Raw genomic sequence first — 23,960 nt, forward strand, 5'->3', positions numbered from 1 at the left:
TACTGCAAAGCCAACTTCATGTTGGGATTGTCCCACTAGAAGCCAATTGTCCAGGTATGGGAACTTGGTACGTCCCTGGCATCACATCTTGGTCGCTACTACAGCAAACACTTCCGTGAAGACCTTTGATGCTGTTTCACGACTAAAAAGGGAGGACACAAAACTGGGAGAGCTGCTGTCCAATCCTGAATTGTGGGAACTTCCTGCATGATGGATGAATGTCCACATAGAAATATGCTTCTTTCGTGGTGAGAGCTGTGAACCAAACTCCCTCCTGAAGGGAAGGATTATGGATGCCGTGTAATCGTCCTGAATTTCAGCTTCCTGATGAAAATATTGAGCTGTTGAAGATCCAGGATGTGTCTCTGCCCCTCACCCTTTTTTGGGGATGAGGAAACATGGGAAGTAGAATCCTATTCTCTGGTATTGAGGCAGGACACTCTATCGCACTCTGGAGGAGTAGCAAGTCTGCCTCTTGTTGAAGAATTAACTGGTGGGAGGAGTCCGGGGAAGAGGGTTGGGGGGGAGAAGTTGTGCGGAGGGAAGGAAAAGAACTCTATGGAATATTCCTGATGGATAATCTCCAGAACACAACAGGCTGTGGTGATCTTTCTCGAACTGTGGGTGAAGAAGGTGAGGTGGCCTCCAAAGACCACAGGTGGCAGAGGAATCTGTGGTGGTGCGCAAGTCTTGACCTGTGTGTCAAAAGTAGCCTTTGACCTGCAGCTGGAAGTACATTGAAGATGTGATAGTGTCTGGAGCTGGGAAATGGCTCTCTGGGATCTCAGTCGCTTGGGAGGATGTTCAGGTAGATGTTGTTAGTAGGAGGGATAGAAGGAAAGTGACCATGGTCTGAAGGGCTGTTTTTGATATTTTCTCCTGGGGCTGGAGAATAGACTCCCAGGAACTTCAGAGTGGATCTTGATTTCTTCACGGAATACAGAGACTCATTCATCTTGTCATTGACCAGATTGGACTCGTCAAAAGGGAGGTCCTGAATGGTATTTTGGATCTCTCTTGGGAATCCAGATGACTGAAGCCAAGAGGCTCTATGTAGGATATGTCCTGTGGCCAAGGACCGGAATGAAGTATCAGCTCTGTCCATCACAGCCTGGAGAGTTACCTTTCCCACCAGCCTCCCATAACCCACCAAAAACTGGAACTGAGCTTGGTCTTTCACAGGAAGTTTGTCTTTAAACTCTGCCAGCCTGGTGTAGGTATTAAAGTTGTAGTTAGCCAATAATGCCTGGTAGTTGGCTATACAAAACTGAAGGCCTATGGAGGAGGAGATCTTCATGCCCAGGAGATCCAGCCTCTTCGACCCTTTATCTGGCAGAGTGGATTTCTGCAGGTGCTGCCAAGCCCATTCCGCTGCCACTTGCACCACTAGTGAATTAAGGGCAGTGTGTATAAAGAGAAAAATTGCCCCTGTGGCCAGCACATAATAGTATCTCTCAGTTCACTTTGGGACGTGGGCACACAATGCTGGTGTGTGCCAACCTGTTCTGGATGGTTCCAGTATGGTCTCATTTATGGGAAGGGCCACCTTGGATGGTCCCTTTGGCTGTAAAACATCCAGGAGACGGTGTTGGGGGTTCTGGATCTCCTCCAACAGGATTGGCAAGTCAGTAGCCACCCTTCGAAGTAGATCTTGATATTGTTAGTGGTCATCTGGTGGAGAGGGTGGGTAATAAGGAGGTTCCAGTCGGAATCGCAGGTTCCGGCTCAGCATCATCCTCCTCGTACACTGACAAAAGGCTGACGAGATGGGGAAGAGGAGGAGGAGGTTACTTACCTGTAAATGAAGATTCTTCAAGATGTGTGGTCCTTATCTGTATTTCACTGAGGGTTTACACATGCACACTAGGTGTCCGGAGCCGGAGAATCTGTAAATAGTAGTGTCCGTTGGTTTGCACATGCACCCTTACCTCATGGTTACATCTGAGCTGATAAAGGGCAGGGTGGACTGACCATGTCTCCAGTTCCTTCTCCACCGCAAATCGAACAGATCCACAGCAGAGGGGAAGGAGAGTGGGAAGTGGAGTACAGATAGGGGCACACATCTCGAATAACCTCCAGTTACAGGTAAATAACTGCCTCTTCTTCTTCGAGTAATGGTCCTTATTGTATTACAGCAAGGGTAACTAATTAGCAATAACGAATTCAAAGGAGGATGCAAGGATGAGGATGGATTGGTTGAGCAGAGGACAGCCACACCGAATGATGTATCCTTTGCAGAGTCTGCGCCAAGGCATGATGTGCAGTAAAGGTATGTACCAAATTCTACGTGGCTGACCAACCTGTGTCTCAAAGTAGTACATCGTAGAGGGTGGCCATACTCTACATCTAGTCTCTTGTGGAATGGGCTCTCACTCAGAAGTGGGTGGCAGTACCAACAATTGATCGAGCGTAATGCATCCCAAAATCCACATGGAGATTCTCTGTGTAGAAATTGTTTGCTTCTTAACTCTCTTAGCTATTGTGATAAACAATGTAGGAGACTTTCTGACTGGTTTTGCCCTCTACAGGTAGAAGGCCACGGTCAAGGCCTGGCAGACGTCAAGGGAGTGAAGTTGTCGTTCCTCTGCTGAGATGTGAGGCTTTGGAAAGAAAGCAGGTAAGCGTACAGGCTGGTTGAGATGAAACTGGGATACAACCTTTTGTAGAAACTTGGGATGTAGGTGCAGGAAGACTTTGTCCTTATGGAAAGCGATGAAAGGGGGTCCCACCTTCAAAGCCCCAAACTCACCTACCCTCCTCGCCAAAATGATAGCCACCAGGAAGGTGACTTTTATGGAAAGAAGGGACATAGAGCATGAAGCCAGCGGTTCAAAGGGCTGTTTCATTAGTGCTGATAGAATGAGGTTGAGGTCCCACTGGGGAGTGATAAATTCTATGGATGGGAAAGTTCTGAGGAGGCCTGTCCAAAACCTAACAGTCAACGGGGATGTGTAAATGTGGAGTGTCCTTCCATGGGGGGGTTGGAAAATTCTGATTGCCGCTATGTGGACCTTGAGAGAGTTGAGGGCAAGTCCCAATGTCTTCAAGGATAGGAGGAAATACAAAAGAAGGGGAATCTCCACTTTTCCATTTGTCACCGTAGGAACGCCTAGTGGACTCTTTCCTGCTGCTTGAGAGTATGTCTTGCACTTCTGATGAACACTCCTATTCTAGTGAAGATGCCCATCCAACGACCACACTCTGAGGTGAAACGTCTACAGATTCGGATGTCTGATCCTGCCTTTGTGTTACATTAGCAGCCCAGGAAAAGTAGAAATCAGAAGCGGGTGCCAGGCTGACATGCAGAGAAAATTGGGAAACCAGAACTATCTTGGCCAGAATGGGGCGATCAGAATGACTGTGGTTCTCTCCAACCTGATCTTGTGGAGTACTTGTGGCAGGAATAGTACAGGGATAAGCATGTTTGATCTGATCTGACCAGCATGGTATCAGAGCATCGTCTTGAGAGCGGATATGGTTACCATTCTCCCCCCCCCCACCCCCGCACCTCCGGAGCAATATGTGCTGCATTTGCTGTTGGTGTGGGAGGCAAAGAGGTCTCTGGTCAGAGTCCCCCAATGGTTGAAGATGTCGCTTACTATGGTGTCATGGAGTTCTCACTTGTGATCGGCCACGAATCTTCTGCTGTCCCTAACCTCTGTTTGTCAGAAGCTGGGAATGGGCGATGGGATGGATCACTTGACGATTACCTCTTCTATTCATTCCCTCTGAAGCACCTGGCATTGGCTGCTGTCGGAAGACAGAATACTTGGCAAAATGGACCTTTGGTCTGACCCAGTATGGCCGTTCTTATGTTCCATAAAGTCCTGCAGTTTGCCACATTGAGGAAGTCATATTTGGCCGACAAGGCTTGGTAGTCTGAAATTTGAAACTGGAGGCTAGCTGACGAGAAGCCCTTGAGTACCAGAAGGTCCAACCGTTTGCTCTCCTTATCAGTTGGGGTGGAGCGTGGGTGTTGCTGTCTGGACCATTCAGTTGCTGCTTGCACCATGAGAGAATTGGAGGAGGGGGGGTGTCAGTCAGGGGTGAGAAAAGAAACTCAGACCCCTTAGCCAGTATGTAGTATCTCTTTTCTGCCCCATTGTGGGTAGGCGTGCATGTGTCTGGGGTATGCCAAACTGTTCTAGCGGTCTGGAGAATGGCATTGTTGATCAGCAAGAGCAACCCTACTCGGTACTGAGGAATGAAGGATTTCCAGGAGCTGATGCTGCTTGTCTTGTACTTCTTCTAGGGGGATCTAAAGGTCATCTGCTACCCTTTGCAGGAGATCTTGGAATTGTCTGGGACCCTGGGTATAGTCCCCAGGGAAAAGAGGGTTTTTCCCTCTGCCTGGGAGTTCTATGTTATATTAGATTATACTATATTGACTAAGATTTCTAAACTACAGGGTAACTATTTACAACAAACATATACAATAACTCATTTAGAGACTGGAAGAGCAAAGGAGAACAGGGTTCTGACTCAGGCCATGCAGTGGTAAGAAGGAACTGGAATGGTGTCACCATGCCCACCATCCCCTTTACGCCCTCAGTCAGAAGCACGAAAGAAGATACTGAGCATGTGTGGGTCAACGGACACTGCTTGGAAAAAATCCAGAGTCAGGCACATGGCATGCATGCAAACCTCATACATGGAATACATATAGGGACCAGAATCAAAGAAGAATGTATAGTTTCAGGCTGACCCAAAACGATTGGTGAATTTTGACAAGAATTTGCCAAATAGTTTCAGCCAAAAAAAAAAAAAAAAAAAGTTAGGAGATTAGATTCACAAAACATGATGAGAGGGAGGCAGTAGTGGCATTGCCCCACCCCCTTGGTCCCAATAGTCTAGTGGCTAGGCCACTCACATGGGATGTGGAGAGACCCAGGTTTGAATCCCCAGCCTGGAGTTAAGGACTTAAACCCAGGTAATTCCCCCTCGCAGGCAAGTGCCCTAATGACCATGCTATGGGATATTATGGGGTGGGTCTTGGTCTCTCCAGCTGAACCTGTTCCACTCTGCATAAAGTATCTGAACAGTCACTGGGCCAGAGAGACAAAGACAGACACTAAAGATACTTAGGCAAATTTCAGCAACTATGAGGCTGCCCAAACAGGGTAGATGGTTTGAGAAGGCTGTTGCAGAGAAATAACTGATTTGGTGGGGGAGGGAAGAGGTGACTGGAATAACAGAGACTTTGTGGGACAACTCACATGACTGGAGTACTGTCATGGATGGCTATAAAACTGTTCAGGAAGGACAGGTAGGGTAGCTGCACTGTATGTAAGAGAGCAGTATGACTGCTCAGAGCTCCAGTATGAAACTCCAGAAAAACCTGAGTCTCTGGATTAGGTTTAGAAGTGTGAGCAACAAGGGTGATGTCATGGTGGGAGTTTGCAATAGACCACCAGACCAGGTGGATGAGGCTTTCTTCAGGCAACTAACAGAAGTTACTAGATCACAGGCCCTGGTTCTCATGGGGGACTTCAATCACCCCGATATTTGCTGGGAGAACAATAAAGCAGTGCATGGACAATCCAGGAAGTTTTTGGAAAGTGTAGGGGACAATTTCCTGGTGCAAGTGCTGGAGGAACCAACTAGGGGCAGAGCTCTTCTTGACCTGCTGCTCACAAACAGGGGAGAATTAGTAGGAGAAGCAATAGTGGATGGGAACCTGGAGGCAGTGACCATGAGATGATCAAGCTCAGGATCCTGATACGAGGAAGAAAGGAGAGCAACAGAATACGGACCCTGGACTTCAGAAAAGCAGACTTTGGTCTTCGCTACACTGGCGATGTACAGCGCTGCAACTTGCTGTGCTTGTGAAAAAACACCCCCTGAGCGCAGCGAGTGCAGCACTGTAAAGCGCCAGTGTAATCAGTGCCTGCAGCACTGCACGCTCGCTCACAGCGCTGCAAGCTACTCCCCTGGGAGAGGTGGAGGACTTGCAGCGCTGCGAGAGCTCTCTTGCAGCGCTGGCGTCGAGAAGTCCCGGGTGTAGCCAAGGCCTTTGACTCCCTGAGAGAACTGATGGGCAGGATCCCCTGGGAGAATAACATGAGGGGGAAAGGAGTCCAGGAGAGCTGGCTTATATTTTGAAGAATCCTTATTGAGGTTGCAGGAACAAACCATCCTGATGTGTAGAAAGAATAGTAAATATGGCAGGTGACCAGCTTGGCTAAACAGTGAAATCCCTGCTGATCTTAAACACAAAAAAGAAGCTTACAAGAAGTGGAAGCTTGGACAAATCATCAGGGAGGAGTATAAAAATATTGCTCAGGCATGCGGGAGTGAAATCACAAAGGCCAAATCACAATTGGAGTTGCAGCTAGCAAGAGATGTTAAGAGTAACAAGAAGGGTTCTTACAGGTATGTTATCAACAAGAAGGTGGTCAGGGAAAGTGTGGGCCCCTTACTGAATGGGGGAGGCAACCTAGTGACAGAGGATGTGGAAAAAGCTAATGTACCCAATGCTTTTTTTGACTCTGTCTTCACGAACAATGTCAGCTCCCAGATTACTGCCCTGGGTAGCACAGTATGGGGAGGAGGTGGCCAGCCCTCTGTGGAGAAAGAAGTGGTTCGGGATTATTTAGAAAAGCTGGACAAGCAAAAGTCCATGGGGCCGGATGCACTGCATCCGAGGGTGCTAAAGGAGCTGGTGGATTTGATTGCAGAGCCATTGGCCATTAACTTTGAAAACTAATGGCGATTGGGGGAGGTCCTGGATGACTGGAGAAAGGCTAATGTAGTGCCCATCTGTAAAAAAGGGAAGAAGGAGGATCTGGGGAACTACACGCCAGTCAGCTTCACCTCAGTCCCTGGAAAAATCATGGAGCAGGTCCTGAAGGAATCAATTTTGAAGCACTTTGAGGAGAGGAAAGTGATCAGGAACAGTCAGCATGGATTCACCAAGGGCAAGTCATGCCTGACTAACCTAATTGCCGTCTATGATGAAATAGCTCTGTAGATGAGGGGAAAGCAGTGGACATGTTATTCCTTGACTTTAGCAAAGCTTTTGATATGATCTCCCACAGTATTCTTGCTGGCAAGTTAAAGAAGTATGGGCTGGATGAATGGACTGTAAGGTGGATAGAAAGCTGGCTAGATCCTCAGGCTCAACGGGTAGTGATCAATGGCTCCATGTCTAGTTGGCAGCTGGTATCAAGCGGAGTGCCCCAAGGGTAGGTCTGGGGCCAGTTTTGTTCAACATCTTCATTAATGATCTGGATGATGGGAGGGATTGCACTCTCAGCAAGTTCGCGGATGACACTAAGCTGGGGGGAGAGGTAGATATGCTAGAGGGTAGGGACACGGTCCAGAGTGACCTAGACAAATTGGAGGATTAGGCCAAAAGGAATCTGATGAGGTTCAACAAGAACAAGTGCAGAGTCTTGCAATTAGGATGGAAGAATCCCATGCACTGCTACACACTAGAGACCGAGTGGCTAGGAAGCAGTTCTGCAGAAAAGGATGTAGGGATTACAGTGGACAGGAAGCTGGATATGAGTCAACAGTATGCCCTTGTTGCCAAGAAGACTAACGGTATTTTGGGCTGTAGAAGTTGGAGCATTGCCAGCAGATCAAGGGACATGATCATTCCCCTCTATTCGGCATTGGTGAGGCCTCATCTGTAGTACTGTATCCAGTTTTGGGCCCCACACTACAAGAAGGATTTGGAAAAATTGGAAAGAATCCAGCGGAGGGCAACAAAAATGATTAGGGGGCTGGAGCACATGATTTATGAGGAGAGGCTAAGGGAACTGGGATTATTTAGTCTGCAGAAGAGAAGAATGAGGGGGAATCTGATAGCTGCTTTCAACTACCTGAAAGGGGGTTCCAAAAAGGATGGATCTTGGCTGTTCTTAGTGGTAGCAGATGACAGAACAAGGAGTAAGTTACAGTGGGGGAGGTTTAGCTTGGATATTAGGAAAAACTTTTTTTTTTTTTTTTTAATAGGAGGGTGGTGAAGCACTGGAATGGGTTACCTAGGGAGGTGGTGGAATCTCCCTCCTTAGAGGTTTTTACGGTCAGGCTTGACAAAGCCCTGGTTGGGATGATTTAGTTGGGGATTGGTCCTGTTTTGAGCAGGGGTTTGGACTAGATGACCTCCTGAGGTCCCTTCCAACCCTGATATTCTATGATTCTATGAAATTAAACTCAGTTGAACAGAGGAGTGACTGAATGGAAAGTGAGAAACTAACAGGGGACTGAGTAGTGACAGAATTCAAGTGTCTCCAGATGTGTGTGTATTTTATATATCTATCTGAGGGCCAGGTAGAAGAATGGGTTGAATGTATTTTTGTACGGATGGACTAGTACAGTTTTGCCCAGACCGGTAAATTCCTGCCAATTTTTCAAGTATACTATAATGCACATAGCATGTTATACTCCTGGTGGAATTCTGTTCCAAAAAAATTATAAATTTTTGGTGCAGAATTTTTATTCACAATATTTTAAAAATCTGCAATATTCAGCATATTTTATGTCAAAATAACACAATATAATCTCTCCAGTTTCAATTCTTTTTGTAATTTATTTCAAAATACCTGTCAACAAGTATGTCAACAATACAGACAACAGCAAAAAAGATTCCCCTAAGAGTAGAGAGTTAAAGAAACCCCTGGAACAACCCAGTTATAGTTGAGAGGTGCTGGAGGGGGCTGTGTTGAGTCCCTCCAGCCCAGACACCAGGACCCCCAGAGCCTTTACTCCCCCCAACTTCTTTACTGGCCTGCCAGGGGACATGGTGTGGTGCGGCCCTGCCCTTCCTCACCCTTTGCCAGAGCTGGGAGGTTTCCCAGGCCCTCTCCCATCCCTGGGAAAATGAGGATCAAAAAGCATGCAGCATCCAGCCCCACCTGGTTGGATGCTCCACTCACTGTGAGCTGGGGTATGCAGAGTCCAGCAGCCCCTAGTGATGGCCAGCAATTCAGCAGGGGAAACAGGGAATTCTAGGAAATTTTGCATGGTGCAATGGTGCAGAATTCTCCCAGGAGTAATGCTAGCATGATGAATTCAAGTACAAGATGTAGCACATGCCAGAGACAGCATATCTGGTAGGCAAAGCACTAAGATAGCAGTGGCAACAATGTTTTAGCTTGAGTTTCAGAAAACAGACTATTCTCATGTGTCTGACTCTAGAGGTGGTAACAGTGGTTGGTGGACACAATATGGCCACCCACTGCTCAGACAACATTGGGAGGCCTCTTTTCATTGCAAACATTGCCTCCCCACTCTGGTGATCTATGTGGAATAAAAAAAGTATTTACTATTGATAGTGGTAGGAAGCCTAATAAATCTGTGAATAATACTGATTTATAACAATTTAAACTTTGTTGCTCTGCTCCAAGATGAGCAAAGAGGAATCGAACTGAAACAAGTATAATTTCATCAATAAATTTAATCAACAAGAAAGTATAGTACCTACCTTCAACAAAGAGGACCCGGCCAACTACAACCAGTCAACCTAACTTCAATATCCAAAAAGATACTGGAACAAATTATTAAACAACCAATCTGTTTAAACCTAGATGATATTAAGGAATAGCAAACATGGATTTGTCGAGAACAATTCATGCCAAATCAATCCATTTTCCCCTTCTCTGACAAGATAACTTGCCTAGTGGACAGGGGGAAAACAGTAGATGTGATATCCAGACTGTAGTGAGGCTGCTGACATAGTCCCAATATGACATTCTTGTAAGCAAACTAGGGTAACATGGTCTAGGTTAAATTATTATAAAATGGGTGCACATCTGGTTGAAAGACAGTTCTCAGAGTAGTTATCAATGGTTTGCGGTCAAACTTGGAAATTTATCAAGTGGGATCCCACAAGGGTCTGTCCCGGGTCCAGTACTATTCATTTTTCATTAATGACTTGGATAATGGCATTGAGAGTATGCTTATAAAATTTGCAGATGACACCAAGCTGAGAGGCGTTGCAAGCATTTTGGAGGACAGGATTAGAATTCAAAACAATCTTGACAAATTGGAGAATTGACCTGAAATCAATAAGATGAAATTCAATAAAGACCAGGGCAAAGTACTTCACTTAAAAAAGAAAAATCAAATGTACAATTACAAAATGAAAAGTAACTGGCTAGGTGCTAGTACTGCCAAAAAAAGATTTGAAGGTTAGAGTGGATCACAAATTGAGTAAGAGCCAACATTGTGATACTGTGGCAAAAATGCAATCATCATTCTGCGATACATTAACTGGAGCATCACATACAAGACGCAGGAAGCACTGTTCTGCTCTATTTGGCACTGGTGAAGCCTCAGGTGGAGTACTGTGTCCAATTTTGGGCATCACACTATAAGAAAGATGTAAACAAATTGGAGAGAGTACAAAGGACAGCAACAAAATGCTAAGTGGCTTAGAAACCATGGCCTATGGAGGAAAGATTGAAAGTACTGGGTATTTTTTTATCTAGAGAAGAGAAGACGAAGGAGACCTGATAACAGACATCAAATATGTTAAGGGCTGTTACAAAGAGGATGGAGATCAACTGCTCTCCATGTCAACCAAGTACAGGATGAGTCGTCATTGACTTAAACTGAAGCAAGGGAGATTTAGGTTAGATATTACAAAAAACCTAAGTATTGATAAGCGCTGGAGCAGGTTACCTACGGAGGTTTTTTAGAACAGGTTATACAAACACTTGTCAGGGATGGTGTAAGTATTTTTTGTATCTTGGAAAGCCAATAAAGATATTGTAAAAAAAGATTAACAGGATTTCCCAGACTGACTATTTCAATTACTTTTTAAAATGCACCTACTCTTCATTAAAGACATTGCACAAAAGTAATTACAGATCAATAAAACAGATAAAAAAAACATCAATAAACTGTTCCTCTTCCCTTCATCCCAGCAAGACAGATACTTACCTGCCATTAACTCACTAACACCCTAAATTAACCCACTCCATCTTCAAAAGCCTGCAGTCTTTGCTGCATGTCTCGGAGGTAGATGGATGCTATATGCCACACAAACACCAATTGAATTGGGTGGACTTGCTGCTTTAAAAGGAATGTAGTTTGAGTGACAATTCACTCCATCTGGCAGAAGACAGGTTTCAGGCTTGCCTTGCAATCTACATAGGACTGCAGAAGTAGAGGGCCTCCTAATTGTATGCGTATGACTACAAAGCAGCTGGAAGATGAGATTTCCACTTGGGTAGACCTACAAAATCTAGCGCACTCAAAATAGCCATGGTAAAACGGACAGCAGCGCAGGCTAGCTGTCTGACTACAATGCCACCCAACACCCCAGGTTCACATTCAAGCAGCTAGCCCAAGCTGCCACTGATGCCTCTGCAGCCATACTGCTATTTTTAGTGTGTAAGCTCAAGCGGAGCTAGCTTTCATATGTCTACCTAAGCTGAGGGGATGGGGGGAAGAAATCACATCTCCAACTGCTGTGTAGGCATACCCTAAGTACCCTTCCTCCAGCTCCAAGGATACTGTGATTCTCTCCAACGTGAAAACCCTCCACAAAGGTTTTAAGAAATCAAACACACTTTATGTGATTTCATATGCATTGTCTACACTAGCCATTTTCCCACTGTAATTTCTCCACTGTTACCACCAAATGCAGATTCCCCAATATGGCAATAGTAGAGCACTAGTGTGAAAAAGGTGCCAGCAACTGCCAGTGTGTTAACCACATCATCTAGAGCAGGGGTCTCAAACACACGGCCCGCGGAGTTATTTTCTGTGGCCTGCGAGCTCCTCGCAGCTCCCCCGCCTTCCTCCCCCAGCGTTTACCTAGAGCGGCTCCAGCCCGACCCGCACTGGGGGCATGGCAGGCTCCCTGCCTGCCTGCCCTGTCCCTGTGCCGCTCCGGGAAACTGACGGAATGTGGGGAAGGAGGGTCACAAGGGTCTGTGTGTTGCTCTTGCTTCAGTCAGCACCCCCAGCAGCCCTCATTGGACGCGGTTCCCCGTTCCCGACCAATGGGAGCTGCTGGGCGCGGTGCCTGAAGCAACAGTCACACACACCCAGTGCACGGTGGGCCGCAGCCCGCCCACCCGAACCCGTCCTGCAGCGCAACCCCATGCCACACCCCGCACCTCTCCTGTACCCTGACCCCCTCCTGCACCCCAACCCACTGCCCTGAGCCCCCTGCTGCACCCTGACCCCCTGCTGCACCACGTACTCTGACCTAAGCCCCCTGCTGCACCCCGACCCCCTGCCCTGAAACCCTGCCGCACCCCACACTCCTCCTGCACCCCAACCCCCTGCTCTGAGCCCCTGCCGCACCCTGACCCCGACCCCCTGCCGCACCCCTCACCCCTCCTGCACCCCACACCTCAACTCCCTGCCCCTGCCATACCCCACACCCCTCCTACACCCCCTGGGGGCAAGGAGGGGGCGGAGTTTGGGGTGGTGATTTCAGGGAAGGGGTTGGAATGGGGGCAGGGAAGGGGTGGGAAGAGGCGGGGCAGGGAAGTACTAGTCCTCATGTGGCCCTTGTGGTCATCTGAGTTTGAGACCACTGATCTAGAGAGACTGGGAGCTAGTCTACACTTCTTCTTGTTCTATGCTCAACCTAGACCCTTTTTATCTGGGATCAGCCATGTTGGCTAAGTAATAGAAGGTAACAGATTTTAAGGTTCCTCTGAATCCTTTTTTGGTTTTGTCCTCACGTGGTTTAGGTTCATTCTTGTTAATCATATCAAGCCAAATTTCCAATGAGACTATCATAATAAAGTCACCAATCTAATCTGTCAGATCCCTTGGAAACTTCCATTAATTACTTTTGTAAATTTAGAGCCTCTTTGTAGATTGTTGTGCAGATTGTGTAGTATGGTTCAACAGCAGCAGCATTCAAAATATCTCAGTTGGAAGATGAAACTCAATGTTTTGCTCTCCCCCTTCAATGGACTTTTTAATTCAATAGCACACTTGATTTAGAAGACTAACTTCTGCATTTTGAGATGGGCACAAATGCTTTCATTACACACATTTTACTTTAGAAAAAGCATCTGATTTTATAACTTCATATCATCAATCATTTCTTTCTTACCACTTCCCTTTAACTTTAGGCATACTAAGTCAAGTAAGTTCACACAGTATCTGGTAATTACTCAACAATTATCACCCATTTACTGTATTGATCAGCATCTTTCACACTGTCCACAGTTAGTCTGAGAAACAATCATATAATGAAGTCAACACTCAAGAAGACTGAAAAATAAGATAAGCTAGTCAGCTTTATATAGACACATTATGATACGCACTGCCCACTTTTCAAAAGCTTTTAGATTGTAGCAAACTAAGCCCCTATAACAGTACATTACTCTACTCATTCCCCTACTTAACAATAAATGAAAATTCATTCAATCTACTAGCACAATACTCTCTCCAGTCACCAATGACTTCACCCATTCTCCTTCCCCTCTCAGCTTACAGACAATTCTGTCATTTTCTTCTTGTTTCCTAGTTGGGAAAAAAGCCAATAAAATCACCACTTCTCTTAACTTTTTAGAATACTCATTCTGAGATACAAATTAAGAGTCTATTGTTTCTACTATCAAAAATTTTCAAATACATTACATTTGTGCCAAGCTCAAAAATGAACAAACCAGAAGAATAAAACACACTAAGCTGTTTTTCCCTAGAGAAACTCTCATCTCGTAACTGTTGTTCTTCGAGATGTGTTGCTCATATCCATTCCAATTAGGTGTATGTGCGCCGCACGCACAGTCATTGGGAAGTTTTCCCCCTAGCAGAACGGCTCGCGTCGGCTGTGGAGCCCTCTGGAGTGGCGCCTCCATGGCGGTGAATACCAAGGTATAGGGCCATACCGAACGAGTGCCTCCTCAGTTCCTTCTAGTCAGCTACTCCGACACAGGGGAAGGCGGGTGGGTTTGGAATGGATATGAGCAACACATCTCGAAGAACAGTTACGAAAAGATGAGTAACTGTTTTTTCTTCAAGTGATTGTTTATATTGATTCCAATTAGGTGACTCCCACACCTTACCTAAGCGGTGGGGTCGGAGTTATGGAATCACGGACTGGAGCACTGCTCTGCCGAATCGTCTCTAGCATGCTGGGTAATCGCGTAGTGAGCGGCGAAAGTGTGCTCTGAGGACCATGTTGCCGCCCTGCAGATCTCTTGAACTGGCACCTAGACCAGGAACACTGTTAAGTAACTATAGCTAAACTATCAAAACTACGAGACTCTAAACTACAAGAACTAGAGGAACACTTGCGAAAGCAAGCCAACACAGTTCCAATGACTGTCACAGGCGGTAAGAAGGAACTGAGGCGGCGCCGGGTCAGCAGGGTCATATATTGAGCACCCTGGAGGCGTCACTCCAGGGGGCTCCACAGCCAACCCGACGAGTGTTGCCAGGGGAAAAACTTTCCAACAACTGTGCACACGGCATGCACACACCTAATTGGAATCGATATGAGCAATCATTCAAAGAAGAAAAACAGGTTTTCCCACAACCCAAAGGCAATGGTTCCCAACCTGGGGTCCACAGATCACTAGTGCTTCACAGAAACCCATATGGCCACACTTGAAACAAAAGAGCCAGCACACCTGCTGATTCATACACTAAAGGAAACTAAATATACATTACCTTTCTATTATGTTTTTCCATTTAAGAAATTGCCATAGTTGCCACAAGTTATGTGTGTGTGGATGGTTATGTGTGGGAGGGATGGTACCCAGGACAATCTGTCACTTAAAGATCTGATCAAGACTATGAAAAGTTTTAAATCCCTTGAACAGAACATGAGCTAGTTTTGAAACATTCACATCGTAACAAAATATAAACAAAAACATTCTGATGAAGTCAGGATTTATTCCAACTTACCACTGAAATGCATTGTACTGGAAGTAGACCAAACCAAGGCCATATAAAAAGGCAGCATTCTGTAAAGCAAAGAAACATTGTTTAAAACTCAGATGAGTAAACTTACATTAGGGAACTTCAAACCTATATTTCTGCACATTCTTAAATGCATGGCCAATAGAAATGCTGTCTCCAATATCAAGTACTCTATTTAGGGAGGCTCTCAACATGAGAGGGGAGGGATAGCTCAGTGGTTTGAGCATTGGCCTGCTAAACCCAGGGTTGTGAGTTCAATCCTTGAGGGGACCATTTGGTGATTTAGTTGGGGATTGGTCCTCCTTTGAGCAGGGGGCTGCACTAGATGATCTCCCGAGGTCCCTTCCAACCCATATATTCTATCATAGCAGGTCAGGGCGGGGGGAGCAGATTTAATAACAAATGTGGTTCAACAGAAAGCCTGAACTTTCATTCTGAATTTGAGACCAAAATGCTACTTAGAGCCATTTAATAACAAAAATATCTGAGCAGTCTTACATTAGTGAAACTAAAGTGGAATATTCTGTTTTGTATTAGAGGAACGAAGGAGAAGGTAAGATGGACAGAAGTCCTCAGTTTAAAATGGGAAGATGAGACAAAAAACATATCATACCATACTACTATAGTCATAATTATAAATACATACTACTATAAGTGGTATATTTAGAATATACAGTTTTTGATTTCAATATTTAAAGTACTATACTACTAAGATAAGCCGGAAATTTGGCTTAAGAAAATTCCATTTGTCACTAATACTAAGGGAAAGGCCATCCAGCTCTGATCCCGAACAAGTAATTATATTTCTTAATCACTGATCATCAATTTATCAGTAGCTTTTCTGCAATTCACAAGTCTATTAATTTATTTCCCTGCTTTGTAATACTATTTACATAGGGGGGAAAAAATCAACTGTACTTATGCAATGTAATCCTTTTCTAAGAAACTTTTCTTTTTAAAGAAATTGATCCTTAGATCCCAACGTGATAAGGCAAAATTTAAGGCTTTTTATTGGACATTTATTAAGCAACTGTAAGTAATTTGATAAATGATTACCATATATTTACTAAAAATTCAAAACTATTACATATTATTATTATGCAGCAGTATACTCAAGTTTTTCTGTATTGCAGGTTACCACCAGGTTATAAAACAGAACTTGATTACACTAACCACAACATGTTTCTGGGGGACTGTCTTAAAAATGACAGACAATTCTATTTTTATTCATATTAAGAAACCAAAACAAGCCAAATTTTGAGTATGTGCTGGAGAACATCAAGCCTGAGATCTCATGGACCAAGGAGGGCAGGAAGTTTCATAGCCAAAGATTCCTCAGGAGCATCATGTGTCTAACCTCATCCTATTTATATTAAGAGGGGATCCTCTGATTCAACAATTCAATCAACAGACAGTCCCACCTGTTGTGGTACCTCACAGGGAGAGGCACAATCAAGACAGAAATCCAACAAAACTTTACCTAGAAGACAACTGGTATCCAATGCAGTTCAAGGAGGAGTGTTGGTGAGGGAAAAAAAAACACATAAGTGGATCCCACCTATTTCTGCACCATACACAATTTCCATATAGTTCCAGAGTGAGGTGAGGGAATGTCCCACATCACAAGACACTTTCAAAAGAAGTTGAGTAGGACCACATCTGCAGCAACAAATAGATTCAGGGAGTACTACATGGTATTACGATATACTATGGTGATAACGTCTCATAAAAGAACCTAAACAGAACAGAATACCATATAAGCAGCAGTGACAGCTGCTAGTCCTGCTACTGTGAAACCAACTATGAGCTGTACAAAAGTATCAATTGTCATTTTTAAGGTATTTCTGGCCCTCTGGTTGAAAAGGTTAAACACAACCAGGTTGACTGTGCGTTGTGTGAAGAAATACTTCCTTTTATTTGTTTTAAACCTGCTGCCTATTAATTTCATTTGGTGACCCCTAATTCTTGTGTTATGAGAAGCAGTAAATAATACTTCCTTATCTACTTCCTCTACACCAGTCATGATTTTATAGACCTCAATCATATCTCCCCTTAGCCGTCTCTTTTCCAAGCTGAAAAGTCCCAGTCTTAATCATCTCTCCTCATACGGAAGCCATTCCATACCCCTAGATCATTTTTGTTGCCCTTTTCTGAACGTTTTCCAATTCCAATATATCTTTTTTGAGATAGGGCGACCACATCTGCACAGATATGGGCGTACCATGGATTTATATAGAGGCAACATGATATTTTCTGTCCTATTATCTATCCCTTTCTTAATTATTCCCAGCATTCTGTTAATTTTTTTGACTGACGCTGCACATTGAGTCAATGTTTTCAGAGAACTATCCACTAGGACTCCAAGATCTCTTTCTTGAGTGGTAACAGCTAATTTAGACCCCATCATTTTATATATATAGTTGGGATTATGCTTTCCTCCAATGTGCATTACTTTGCATTTATCAACATTAAATTTCATCTGCCATTTTGTTGCCCAGTCACCCAATTTTGAGAGATCCTTTTGTAGCTCTTCGCAGTCTGCCTGGGTCTTAACTATCTTTAGTAATTTTGTATCATCTGCAAATTTTGCCACCTCACTGTTTACCCCTTTTTCCAGATCATTTATGATGATTTTATTCTTACATTACTGATGCCTTCCAAGCATTCTTTAACTATGAGCTGAGGAAAAGGACAAGACTGAAGTAGTGGAACAGTATATAGCACTGTGCTAGGGCAGTTGTTAAAAACAGTTGAACTGAGAAAGACAGAAAAAGAAAGTTAGTTTTATTTCTTGCACCTATAGTAAACAATTTGCAAAGCACAGAATCCAACTAGCAATCTTTTATTTATTTAGCAAGTCCTATTTGTGGATATCTCAAGCTTGGTAAGGCACTTCCAGCCATCTTCCATGGGAGAGGCAGCGGAGAGAGCAACGTCTATTTGGAAGTTGAAGGAGTAGACCTCTCTGAGCAGCATATCAGACCCAGAATGCCCAGCCCAGGAACACAAGACAAGGGGACACCCAACCTGGGGGATGCTAGTTGGAACTCCTAAGGGGAGAGGGCAAGGCTAGTCCTAGACAAGGGGTTTTGGAGGAGCCACAAGTTCCTCAGCCACTCCCACAACCTAGCATAAATTCTCTTGGGGCAGCAGGGAAACCCCAATAGTATGCTATTGCTGTGGTAAATCTGGGCAGAACAGGACAGGCTTCCCACTGATCGAATACAGCTATTCTGGGACGCTATTACAGCCAAATTGGTAGGCTGGGATCCCCTATTCAGAGGTCAACAAGTAAACTGTATAAAAAGTGTACCAGACCACAAAACCTGCAAGTCCTGGTGCAGGAAGAAAAGACCTTCTGCAAAGATGGTGTCTGAAAGCTCATTCTATTATGTTTGACCAAGGTATAGGCAAAACCAAGATACATCCTTACAAATTTTCTTTTGAATGGCTTGGGTATCTACCTCCTTAATAAAAGGGAAGAGGATGGAGGACACTATGACTGCTTGTGGAACAGCAGCAGCAGAGCTAAGCTGTCCCCATCCCTGGGACCTCAATCAGCTCTATGCCCTCTTAATCACACCACCTCACAGGGGCTCTCCAAATCATAGAAAATACTTTTGAGCTGGATATGATCTGTAACAGTCAAGATGACTGTGTGATAAAACCCCTCTTCTTTAGGCCTGCATACTAAACAGCAGGACAGAGACTACAAACCAAGCTGGGTTCTCATGAAATATCAGGCTTTGCAACCACAAGTCTAGAATAAATAGGAAACTGAGGAGGGGAAGACATGGACACACTTAGCAGTTCTGTGTATTCTTCCTGTGTCAATCTCTCAATAATTTTCCAGGACTCTGAAAATTTAAATGGATGAAAACCAGAAAAAGTGCTTAAAAACAAGCATTGATATTATCCATAGAAATTATTTAAAAACGGAAAAGTGAATTCTACCAAGCCTAGTCATACTGGATGCCTGCTAACAGCAGTGCACAGCAAGATGGAAATAAATCAGATCTTCCAAGACCCAGTCCAGTATGTTAGCCACAATATCATCCCTTCCATTTAAGAGTTAAGATTATACATTTAAAATTAAGGATTCAAAAATGATGTAAGCATATGCAATTCTTCAATCAAACACATGATTTATTGCATTTGCACAATTTCTTCCCTTAAGTTTAAATGTGTTTTAATATATAATACAGAAATTTAAGTCAGTTCTCACTAGAAACCAACTGCACTTCTTACCCTTCCTGTATTATTAATTATTAAGCTGTGGGTGGGTGTAAATAAAAGTATTCTTTTCTATTAACCTCTTACTGACCGATCTTTTCAGTGACAAATGTACAAGCTATGTAAATGGATTGTTGAAATATTTTCTCAAGTCTAAAGTAACAAGTACATGTAACATGTCAAAGAGAATTTTTATTCTTGTTCATTACAGAAGGTAATTTACCTTGGATACAAAGTTTTGAAGAAAAAATAACAATAGTCTACATGTCTTATTGTAGGTGCATCCTCCCCAAAAAGAAACTCCATACTTGGTCATTTTTGTGAGAGTTACAACTGAGTAATGCACATAGGCCTTTTACTGCAGCTATTTAGCAGTTCCAAAATTAGGTGATCTGCTACAACAACCAGCTTGTGATCTCTGACAACCATAACGCTAATGAAGTCCTGTAACAGAGTCCTCTGCAATTCCTTCCTTCCATTCGAGGCTACTCCCTGCCTGTGATCCCAGCAAAGTGGGGTGAGGGCAGAGGTGGCGAGTCTATAGTGCTGCCCACATTCCAGCACCAGCATAGTGGGTTTTGGGAAATCACTGTGGCTGGGTCTCAGTCGAGCTCAGTTCATCCGTCTTATCCTGCGAGTCCGCTGTACTCTCCTCAGGGTCGGGGTGAAGGCCTCCTGGATGGGCGTTCCCTCTGTGGCTACAGGAGTCACTCCCGCAGTCTGCTGCTTGGGGAAATCCTGCTCTTTCCTCCTCATCCCCCCCCACCGACTGCTGTTTCCTTCCTATCACACATGATTGACAGGGCCATAGGGGTGGAGTTAGCCATACCACCAGGGTCTCTCTGGCACCTTCATGTACAGACCCACACCTCATCTGTGTCGGTCTATACACTCCATCACAGGGCCTATCAATAGATGACCACAGACTTTATTCAAATGTCTACATCAAGCATACAATATTAAAATTACTGCTGATCTTGGCTTTAACACTGATGACTAGTAATCTACAATTGATCCCCAGACCCTACAGTATGCATCTATAAACCTTCCAAATAACCCAGTAATTAAGATTTATGTGCCTTCCCCCAGTCTACCAGCTTGATTAGAGATAATGGTGGGAGAGGAGGTGATTTTAAAGGATTTTCATTTTTATTTAAACATGACATGAAAGCTCTACAGACATCTAAATGGTCCTATTTCTTTTGGTCATTTGCAGGTTACAGCAAGGGGAAGACAAGAAGACAAGATTAAAAATTGTGTTTATGTCACAAGAAGTTAACGTCACAAATCAAAGAATTCAGTGCTGTGGAGGGTACAATACTGGGATTATGAGGATACTTTTGGATGATGTCAAGTCCCAGAAATAAAATCTAAATACACCTGTACCCTGATATAACGCGACCCGATATAACACAAATTCAGATATAACGCAGTAAAGCAGTGCTAGCGGGGGTGGGGGGGAAGCAGGGCTGCGCACTCCGGCAGATCAAAGCAAGTTCCAATAACTCGGTTTCACCTATAACGCGGTAAGATTTTTTGGCTCCCAAGGACAGCATTATATCGGGGTACAGGTGTAGTATCAGTCATGGTTACAGACACTGCTGGATGACCCTACACTCCTCTGCCTTGCAGGCTTTGTTCAGTCTCAAAACTTATTTACACACAAGTCTACGCAACAAAGAAATCAAGGAGTAGAAGAATAAATGAGGTATTACAAATAATTAACTATCATCACTGTAGACACTCGTACCAAACTGTGCTCTTGTACTCCAATGCTCCCAAAGATCAGCACAGTTCTTAGACAACCTACATGAGAAAGAGCTGGAAGGAAGAAAGTTGTCACTGATAAATATGATTTAAACAATCTCAATCACAAATTCTAAAAAAACTATTCCTCTGCCATGAAGGTAGCAAGGATAGTCTACTCCTCTGCTGCCACAAAAGGTAGTAAAGTCATGCACTTCTCAACATTTCCAGACCATAAATCATTTTGTAAGCCAGAAAGCATCCACCCAACCCAAACAAGAACAGTTCCTTATCTCATAGTAACGATGGTTCTTCCAGATGTTGTCAGTGTGGATCCCACTGTAGGTCCACACGTTTCATGCACACAACAGCCATCCTTTTAAAGCAGCAGTGTCTACTGGAGCCATGCATGTGCCCTATACCACCTCTTGCTCTGATGCGAGGGCATAAAGGGTGAAGCAGTCGCAACCATTCCCTAGTTCCCTCATGAATTCATAATGCCATATGCTGACGACACTGAAAAAGCCGGAATGCAAGGCTGCTCACGGGATCAACACTGACAACACCTTAAGAATCACAGTTACAGTAACTCCTCACTTAAAGTCGTCTCGGTTAACGTTGTTTTGTTGTTACGTTGCTGATCAATTAGGAAACATGCTCGTTTAAAGTTGTGCACTGCTCCCTTCTAATGTCGTTTGGCAGCCGCCTGCTTTGTCCACTGCTTGCAGGAAGAGCAGCCCTTTGCAGATAGCTGGTGGGGGCTTGTAATCAGGGTGGACCGGCAGCCCCCTATATCAGCTCCCCGCTGTAGCCGCCCAGCAGGCCATCAATTGCCGGCAGTTCAGCTGACCCTCCCTCCACTGCCATGTGCTGCTCCTGCCTTCTGCCTTGGAGCTGCTCCTAGAGACTCCTGCTTGCTGTACAGGGGGGAAAGAGGGGTCTAATGTCAGGGTGTCCCCCTCCCCCCTGCTCCTGCATATAGAGCAGGGAGGGGACACAGGACAGAGAGCTTGGGGCAACAGCTGCTGTCTCAACTTCCTGATCCATTTAAAAAGACAATGCACTTAAGAGTGGGTCAGCTTACTTAAAGGGGCAGTGTGCATCTCTCTCTCTCTCTCCCCCACAAACAAGGTGTGTGTCTGTCTCTGTCGGCTATGCTGTCTCCCCTCCCTCCTGTTCGTGCTGCCTTGATGGGAGGCTACATTAACAACGTGTTAACCCTTGAGGCTCAGCCAAGTACTAGTTCAGGGGTAGGCAACCTATGGCACGTGTGCCGAAGGCGGCACGCGAGCTGATTTTCAGTGGCATTCACACTGCCTGGGTCCTAAACACCGGTCTGGGGGCCTCTGCATTTTAATTTAATTTTAAATGAAGCTTCTTAAACATTTTAAAAACCTTATTTACTTTACATACAGCAATAGTTTAGTTATATATTATAGACTTATAGAAAGAGACCTTCTAAAAACGTTAAAATGTATTACCGGAGCGCGAAACCTTAAATTAGAGTGAATAAATGAAGACTCGGCACAACACTTCTGAAAGGTTGCCAACCCCTGTGCTAGTTCATCATTTAGCAGCAAGGCATTCCCTGGGAAATACCCCTCCCTCTTCCAACCTCTAATTTCACCACCTCAACCAAGCTTCACAATCATCATAGCTGTGAACAGTATTAAATTGTTTGTTTAAAACATACACTGTGTGTATATCTATATAATATATAGTTTTTTGTCTGGTGAAAAAAATTTCCCTGGAACCTAACCCCCCTATTTACATTAATTCTTATGGGGAAATTGGATTCGCTTAACATCATTTTGCTTAAAGTCGCATTTTTCAGGAACATAACTATGTTAAGCGAGGAGTTACTGTACTATAAAGAAAGTATCCATTTTTTCTTCTCAGTACATATCAGTGTAAATCCCACTGTATGTAACTGGTAAGCAGTGTCCACTCAGGATGGTGCGATTTGAGGCGCTTCAGTTGACTTAGCCAAACCATTCTCCCAAACATGGCATCAGACTTGGCAGCTAAATTAAAGACATAATGTTTGGCAAAGGTCAGTGGGTTTATTTTCTCCTGCTGCAGAGTGGCGTTTTGAGAAGACCAGTAAGTTAAATAACTGTTTCAAGCTGGAGCTCAGTGACTCTCCTAGTTGAAGTGAGTACAGCAAGAAAAACCATCTTCAGGATAAGACAGTGCAAGGAGCTTCTTCTGTAAGTGATGGTCCCTACTGTATTCCACTGAGGTTTAAGCACATGCACCATGCACCTGGAGCCAGAGCTATTCAAACTAGTAGTGTCTGTCAGTCCGCATATGCGCCCCTGCATTGCCTCCTGGTTTTGCCCGAGGCAATAATGGGCAGGGCAGGTCAACCAATCCTCAGTTCCTTCTGACCGCTGCATGGTCTGAGTTGGAGCTTTTGTTTGTTCTTTCATCCTTTGTGATGCTATTCCAAATTTCCAGAAAAAAAACAATAACAACCTGTTTTTATTCTTGTATATAGTTCAGATTTTACTGATTTTGTAGTGGGAGTTTCTAATAATTTTCGTAGGATTACGGACTTTTGGACACTGCTTTGGCAGCTTCCCACCAACCTCTCCTCTCCCGTTCCCAGCACCCATCTGGATACCGGACTATGCCGAAAAAACACGGATTCAAGGTCTGCACTTTCCTGCCCTTGCTCATTTTCGCTCACTGACTAGCACCAACGCCGTCTGTGCTACTTGGAGGAAGTCCAGATCACATCCAGGTGTAGTATCTGCCTCTCTTTCCCTGACCACACCAAGAAGGCCAGGCCTTACATTTTAAGAAGCATCTCCTGGATATTGCCATGGGACCATACATCAGCCTGAGCAATCCAGGAGTTTACCTCATACTGTGGAGTCTCATTCCAGATCCACGGGGTACCAGTCCTATGGCCCCGGCGCCAGTGCCTAGCCATGAAACATGGAAGCACACTCATAAGCATGCCAGTATGCCTTCCTTCAGATCCAAGAAAAAGGCAGCACCATCCATGAGTTCTGGCCACGAAGGTGGGACGGTCTCCAAGGCCCAAAAGAGTGAGAAGTCGTCGCATTGTTTACTGGATCCACTGGTCCTGGGCCCTGCATCAGCTCTGCTGGTGCAGTGTGAATTGT

General features: G+C 44.5%; 1 protein-coding gene across 9 annotated transcripts in view; it reads right to left on the reverse strand.

The window, feature by feature from the left end:
• The window catches only part of KDM6A (lysine demethylase 6A), a 293,777-nt gene that overhangs the window by 141,847 nt on the left and 127,970 nt on the right, over positions 1-23,960 (reverse strand). For 5 of the 9 annotated variants that reach the window (XM_054005415.1, XM_054005424.1, XM_054005442.1 and 2 more), the window contains exons 5-6: positions 14,833-14,891; positions 13,989-14,135 (exon numbers count right to left, since the gene is read on the reverse strand). In XM_054005415.1, the coding sequence (XP_053861390.1) occupies positions 13,989-14,135; positions 14,833-14,891 (206 nt within the window). The remainder of the gene's footprint in view (positions 1-13,988; positions 14,136-14,832; positions 14,892-23,960) is intronic. The other 4 variants (XM_054005449.1, XM_054005432.1, XM_054005468.1 and 1 more) reach the window with 1 other exon arrangement.

The sequence above is a fragment of the Malaclemys terrapin genome, chromosome 1 (assembly GCF_027887155.1).
Source record: "Malaclemys terrapin pileata isolate rMalTer1 chromosome 1, rMalTer1.hap1, whole genome shotgun sequence".
Lineage (NCBI taxonomy): Eukaryota > Metazoa > Chordata > Testudines > Emydidae > Malaclemys > Malaclemys terrapin.